At 45.2% G+C, this 7,815-nt stretch overlaps 1 protein-coding gene across 1 annotated transcript in view; it reads right to left on the bottom strand.

Moving 5' to 3' along the window:
* Positions 1-5,755: 5,755 nt before the first annotated feature.
* LOC307072108 (contactin-associated protein-like 5) overlaps positions 5,756-7,815 on the bottom strand; it is a gene marked incomplete at both ends in the record, with an annotated part of 48,361 nt that continues 46,301 nt past the window's right edge. The window contains 2 exons of the mRNA XM_079731293.1: positions 5,756-5,949; positions 6,748-6,828. Of these exons, the coding sequence (XP_079587419.1) occupies positions 5,756-5,949; positions 6,748-6,828 (275 nt within the window). The remainder of the gene's footprint in view (positions 5,950-6,747; positions 6,829-7,815) is intronic.

Raw genomic sequence — 7,815 nt, 5'->3', positions numbered from 1 at the left:
CGTGTTTGGAACTATACAGGCTTACACGAACCACGTGACCACCCTGCCGGCGAGATCACAGTGTCGCAACTCTTCTCTCTCTATGGTTCTGATCCACTGTAAACCCGGGTGCATGGTACCATGGCCGCAAGCTGCTCAGGGCCACACCCCCTGCCTCCAACTGGACCCGCCTATAAAAAACGGCACGTTTGTGGAAAGCTCATTGTGAGACTGGCTCGTAGTGGCTGTAATTCTGCACTAAGGCTGAATTTCTTGAACGTCTTCAAATACTGTATTAAGGGCCCACTAACACCTATACATAAGCATCCATAAAGTAGCATGCCATGGGACCTTTCAGAAAGAACATAAATAACAACTGAACAAAGAAAATAACCCTTACAGAGAAAAGAGGTAGAAGAACACACAGATCATTACATAGAGAAACTCCAAGGTAGACCCAGATTGAATATACAGCCGTCGATAATACACGTTCAGTTGAATAAAAGGTATGTCAACATGACAGCAGAAGTAATCTATCAAAAACACTGACAGAGGTCTTGAAATTATAAGAACACAGCTAAAATGGTTTGATTCGTACTTCATAGTACTGTTGAATGAAGGTCATGGTTTAGAGAGAAGTGCTTCACTTCTCCCATCCTGTATGTGTCCATTCAGGCATAAGTAGGTCCTGAACCTTGGGAGTAGGCTTCTACTGTCCCAGAAACAAGGCCGGGAAATAACTCAAAGGTTGTCAGAATCCAATTGGTTTTAAGAAAGCAAAATATAAGTGCTTCCAAGTAAGAAATCACAAATTTTAATTATGAATCCCAATTTTTTTCCACTGGTTATGGCTCATGCTATCGGCCATTAGAAACGTTTACGATATTTTGCGACACTTTAAGATGAGGGCACATTCATTAACTAATAAATACAATGTGTTAATGCAGTAATAAGAATGAACTAACAGATCATTTACAGTTAACTAATGTTCTGGTAATCAATAACTAATGTCGTTCAATCCTTACAAATGGTGATAATGTTAATAAAGGTAATGGTGTTCATGTTAGCTAAGGAATTAATTTATACATATTTCAATATGGTTGGGGTTATCTTTTGTGTAATACTTCATAGAAGTTTCGAAAAATGTATCAAAAAAATACATGTAGCTTTCGTTCCAGGAAAGTGAACCAGGTTTGAATTTGAACACAGTTGGAAATAAAAAACTACCAGCCTCATTCTTTCCTTATTCGTTGGGAAAGGGTTGGTGCGATAGATCAAAACCTCAGAGAACTGAAGAATAGAGTTGGAAGAGTAAAAATCTGTACTGCTACCAATCCCCAAAGGCTGTATTGTTCCGTACTGTTCACTGAGTGCACGGCTAATGACTCTGGGGTTATACATATTGATTTTAAGGGGTGTTCTTGTTCCAAGATCTCACAGTTTCACTCGCTCCTGTATATAATTGGTACAAAGTAAGCAGTGTAACATTACTTAAAAACTTTTTTCAGACAGGTTTCTTTTTAGTTGTGTGTGTGTGTGTGTGTGTGTGTGTGTGTGTGTGTGTGTGTGTGTGTGTGTGTGTGTGTGTGTGTGTGTGTGTGTGTGTGTGCAGAAAAGTTGGATAGCTTACATACCAGGTCAGGTACAATAAAGAACAAGGTTGAAAACCTCCAGTGCATCACATGGAATGGTATGAAATCGACATTAAGTCTTGCTGGTCCGAGCCAACAGAATTAGGTTTGAACACTTTGAACGAACACAACAGAGACACCCCTCATTACAGCGCCCACACTTATACCAGCAGTAGAAAATGGCAGCAATTTAGATGGCAATCTTTTACCATTTATAAAATCATTCCTGTTGCTTTTAATCCAAAGAAAAACAAAGGTGTTTATTTATTCTCGTTGTCAGTCTGTGCCCATGAAACACATCAGTGGCCTATTTGGTTGGGATTGAACAGAAAAAGAGGTACCTCAGAATGCTCAGAACACCTCTTGTGTGGCACTTGGTTCTTCTGCAGGAGAGGAAGAAGAAAGCCCAGTGTCTCCCGGATTTAAGACACTTTGAACCGCCATCATGATTATTAAAGAAACAAATGCACTTTGCCATTACAGAAATTCATACACCACCAGCACGTGTCAACCACACCATATAAATTGTATTTGTTGGGAGCATGTTTTTACGTTGGTTTGCCGGTAGAAGCCAAGACTTGTATGAGCAACCTTCCATTTACTAGCTGACCGGCTCTAAATTGCCAGCCCCCCAGAGCCGGGTAAGTGCAAACGGATGCATAGTGTTGGTAGCACTTAATATCCATGGCATCGTATAATTTAAATGGTTGTCTGAAATACAAAGTGAGGCCAGCAGGCTAATTTACAGCACGCCGTTTTTACTATTAATCGTAAATGATTTAGCCCCACTGATTATCCTGCGATCCAACAGTTTCTAAACAGTTGGATCGTGTCGTGCACGAAACATGTCCTGCATCCACACCAAACAATTAGTTTTCATCATTTCCTCTTAATGCCCTATAAACGCTGAATTATTAACGTTATTTTACACAAGTTAATTTGAGAAAGCCAGAGTTTCTCGGACCTTCCTTACATCTAGGACTATGAATAATGCAATAGAGCGGGTGCTGGGCTGGGTTTCACCACTCAGAAGTGGCAGTGAAAACGGATAAGACCACAGAAGCAGCAAAATGATTTTACCGTTCATTTCAAGTAATATCATCTTTTTACATGGATGTACTGATAGCTGGTATGTGACAACAGACCCATACTAAGCCCATACTGTGTCATGGCTGCGCAAAAAGGGGACTCCATTTTTAAGGGGCGTCAACAAAAGAAAAAGTTGAGACAAATGAGAGTCTTGAGCAACGCTAGGGAATAAGGAATGAGGGGGCCATAGTCATAGTGTCGTTGAGAAGCATGCAAAGTTCTGTGGCCAGCCAAGCCAAGTGATGCCAAAGTGAAAACACCACAACTTAGGTTTTGGTTGAAGTCGTGTTGCATATTTCCCCCAGAGGTAAGACTGGATTGAGGGCAAAAGTGGTTGGACCATTAAGCACAAAAACAACAAACTTTAACAATCCTTTTGCTTGTACAGGTCAAAGAGCTTTTCAGCAAAATATCCCTAGGTGTATACACACAAACACACACACACGCACGGACGCATGGCCACATGCACGCACACACATACCTTAGTAGTCTGAAGTAAGACCGTATGAAAGTGTGTAACAAGGCATCTAAGAAAATCATCACTTTTATTAACAAATTAAACATCTATACAAGATACCCTTGATACTGCAGCTATACAAATCATTAAGAAGGATCGGTGTCCACATGATGTTACCCAGTTCAAAATAAAATAACTATACAAATCTGAGAATTTAGCATTCATTTCATGTATACTGGAGCTCTTGGAAAGTAATATACCGGTAGTTCAAGACATACTTAGATACAAGCACGTGCACATCTAGGGTTGATAAGGCACGTGCCTAAATCCACTTGTGCCCCAGTTACTTATTTCCTCATTTGAAATTATTTCCCTACATAGAAACGTCTTAGTTTAGTGTCCTTATAATGTGTGCTTGTACGATAACAAAACACAGGCATGTTCTTTCAATCATGAATTATTAATACACATTTGTAATTAATTCAACAAAACTATTTAATTGGAAATTAAAGAATTTGAACCCATCTATTGTTAAAGGCTTTAAGTCTTTTTTTTTTTTGCACTGCATTCCCACACTGGTGTAAAGGTAGGCAAAGTACTTGAAATCAGCAAATTGTTTTGCAGATCTTTTCCAGCTTTCCTTTAATTTTACGGGAACCATTTTAGTATAAAAAAAGCGAAGATCTAGAAATCCCAAACACTTGTTTTGCAAACCACAATAACAAAATCATAAAACATGTGATTAAGAGAGGTCGAGTTAATTGGGAAAATGGTGAGAGGTATTTTAGCAGTATTTTAGCCAAGAATTCCAGTATTTTTATGCTTCCTTTAAAAAAGGTAAAAATTCAAAAGCATTCGATTTGTCAGCACATTGGTTTGGTTTGGTTCTACGTTGCAATTACAGATATCTAGAATAAATATCTAAGCTATCTACCAGTTATGCCAACTTACTTGTAGAACTGCCACTGTGCTTCACAAATCGTCCAATGAGAATACTCCGAAAGGAACACATGATTCAGAAGGATTAGAAGCAACGGAACATTGTGATCAAGGATGACACTGGAGATGTGACAGGCATTTAAGTATGAGGCCGTGAGCAGAGAAGGGTATGCGTAGCGGTCCGTTCCGTTGATAGACCTAATCAGTGGATAATGGATTTGATTGATTCATAAAACACTGATGAATCCAGAAAGGATTCTGTCTGTGTTTGGTTGAAATTGATACAATCTGTGATTGGCGAACTTCAGTCGAGATGCTTCTCTACTCGGTATCTAGTCGTTCAGCGAATAAATGTGCGCACATCCCGGTGAGTCATGTCTCGGTTGCCATATAAACAAAACATCAAACAACTCAACTGAAGGGGACTGATTGTGTCTGTGGTTGGCTGTGTTAGATATTTATTTAAAAACCGCTGGTGACAGCTTTCATAGAAATTAAGAGGTCAAAAGTAGGATATCTTTCTCTTCGTCAATGTAGTGCAGTGAAAGGTATGTTTTTTTCTTCTCCACCAAAATTCCCAGATACTTGTAAAACTAACTTATTTACAGCAATCGATTGAGTAAATGCAGCCAGTCACTGTCCACCACTGAAAAGCATCAACACATTCCCCTTCCTTAGCTATGTATGGAATGACTATAAGCTCCCCTTGATGTCATCAGGATTGCCACTAATGACAGAAAATAAATAAATAAATACAAAAGAAACCTGAAGGCAACTTAGGCACTCTTACAGTAGGCAGTTCTGGTCCCTCCACTTGTCAGTCCTCAAAGCCCCCCCAAACGATCACAACACACTGCTAAAATAAGCTCTGACGTCGTCACCCATTGGCCTAGTCTACAATACCCTCCCGCATGGAGTCTTTGTGGTGGTCCACATGTGGCCGATGTTCCCTCCTACCCTTTGGAGCGCTACTGGCAACATGTTGTCTGCTGTTGGACTTGTGTTGATATTGTGCACATTCAGGAGGCGTGGAGGGGACTCTGCTGTCTGTCTGGGGACGTGCCCCACGACCCCCCGCCGGCTGGCGTCATGGTTACTGCCCGCCACGGTGAGCCCCCGCTGCCTGCACGCATGTTCAGGGCGGAGCTCTGTGTCCTCCTGCCGAACCATCCGGGTCTCATAACACAGTGGGGGACTGCCATTATGCTGTTGTCTTTTGTTTTTTCCATGAGATATCGGGCTCAGTCGAGTGTGCTGTCAAGGTCCGCGACACGACGGAGCAACACCGAGCGACGTCTGGGTCTCTGAGCAGCACAGCACCGACGTCAACGGGCCGTTTCTTTCAGTGTCTTCTTGTGTGTGTGTGTGTTGGGGGCGGAGAGAGACAGAGAGAGAGAGAGACAGAGCGAGAGCGAGAGAGCGAGAGAGAGAGAGAGAGAGAGAGAGAAAGAGCGAGTGAGAAAGCGAGAGAGAGCGATCGAGAGAGTAAGAGAGAGAGAGAAAGAGAGAGCGAGAGAGAGAGAGAGAAAGAGAGAGCGAGAGAGAGAAAGAAAGAGAAAGAGAGAGAGAGCGACAGAGAGAGAGAGCGCAAGAAAGGGAGCGAGAGAGGGCGAGAGAGTGAGTATCTGGTACCCCGGGGCCCACTGGCGCCCCCCCCTGGTCATATGTAGTACTCCTTCATGTTGTCCCTGACACCGGCGCCGTGGAGGTGCAGCTCGGTGCGGTAGGCCGTCTCCAGGGCCACGCGGTTCTCCTTCTCCTGGAGGCTCCTCCGCTCCGCCCGCTGCTGGTACAGGAAGCGGCTGAGCACCGCCAGCGCGCACAGCGCCACGAAGACCGCCGCCGTCACCACACCTGGGGAGACGGGGGAGGGTGTTAGTGGACAACAGGGAGGGATGAGGGAGGATGGGGGGGGGGTGTTGGAGGCAGTGTGGTGGATAATTGCGGTGATCAGGTTTAACATTTCCTTGTTCCCGGTATATTTAATTAAACAATGCCACCTTTGAAGCCCATCAAGGAGGGCCCACTTGATTGCGGGAGCTAATTAGTTTATTTGCGTTGTTTGCAAACCGAGGTTTGCAAACCGGTCCTTTTCAATTTCTCAGCGGGTAAAGGAAAATATCCAAACAACAAACAACACATAAGGAAATAGTGCAAAAAATCATAATTACATGAGTTAGTGCTAATTAAACAAAACAGAAAAAAAATGAACTGGGCGCGGGTAGTAAACAAAACAAAATAAATAAGGTGGAGCCGAGACGGAGACGGCGAAATCAAACAAATCACAGAGACAGCTGGGGCCCGATTCAGATGAACTGGCAGAGAGGGCGTGAAGCAGGTGGGGAGACGGAGCGCCACACGCACACACCCACGCGAACACACACACACACACACACACACACACACACACACACACACACAAGTGCTCGCACTTGCATGCACACACGCACATACTCGCTCGCACTCGCATGCACGCACACGCTTGAACTCGCACACACACACACACACACACGCACGCATGCAGGCACACACAAAAACACATTAACACACACACACACACACACAAACACACACACGCAAAATTACACACACACAAACACACGTATACACACACGCGCGAACACACACACACGAGCACAGACACACACACACCTCCTATTACAGCGGAGTCATCGGGGGTGGCGGCGGTGTCGTTGCGTTGCTCCTTATCTTCCTTCTCCTCGGCAGCTTGATCTGGGAGCGCAGAGGAGAGAAACAGGCTCATTCATTAACTCCCAGTAATGAGCAAATGAGCCGTTCATCTAGTCGGGGATATTGGTTTTGTTGTGCGACGGGGAGGGGATGGGGGGGGGTTTGGATGGGGAGGGTGGGTGTTGGTGTTGGGGGGAGGGAGTCGGGCTTGCGGTGGCAGATAATGCTGTGGCGTACGCATACTGTCGTCGTGGGCGATAAACAAAACTTCCATTACAGAGGGACGCTGCCGGTTCCATTACTGTCGCAGGCTTGTTGCCGATTCCGTCCCGGAGAGAGAGAGAGAGAGGTAATAGTGGTGCCTGAAGCTGTTTGGCGGACAAAAAAACAACAACAACTAAACACAACTCTAAAACACATCCTCAGAAACAATTGATCTATTTCTCTCTCTCTCTGTGTCGCGGTAATGGAGGCCGCAGACGGAGCCTGGGTTTCTAACAGGCTGAGAGGGGGTCGCGGATTGTACCTCCACCTAAGCGCAATTTCCGTTCTCTTACTTCCTTTGAGCCCGAGTGTGCCATTTAACAGTCCCCGGAGCGAGGAGAACACCAATGTGATGAGAAGCAAAACAACAAAGAATAAATATTTTATATTTTTCGGACCACAAAATGTGAAAAAGCAATATCCGGAACGGATAACGGAAATGGACATCCCTCTACGGCTGCTGAAACCCATGTACCTGAAACGGATATCGCTCCCACCGAGGCACACCCGGAAGTCCCGCCCCCTCGCTCCCCCTCTCTCGCTCCCTCCGGGGCACGCCCGGAAGTCCCACCCCCTCTCTCCCAGTCTCTCTCGCTCCCTCCGAGGCGCGCCAGGAAGTCCTGCCCCCTCCCTCCCCCTCCCTCCGAGGCACACCCGGAAGTCCCACACCCTCCCTCCCCCTCTCTCTCTCTCCCTCTGAGGCACGCCAGGAAGTCCCGCCCCCCTCCCTCCCCCTCTCTCCCCCTCCCTCCGAGGCACACCCGG

The sequence above is a fragment of the Pollachius pollachius genome (genome assembly GCF_949987615.1).
Source record: "Pollachius pollachius genome assembly, chromosome: 3".
NCBI lineage: Eukaryota > Metazoa > Chordata > Actinopteri > Gadiformes > Gadidae > Pollachius > Pollachius pollachius.
The sequence above is the reverse complement of the archived record's forward strand: the minus strand, read 5'-3'. Positions and strand labels throughout refer to the sequence as shown.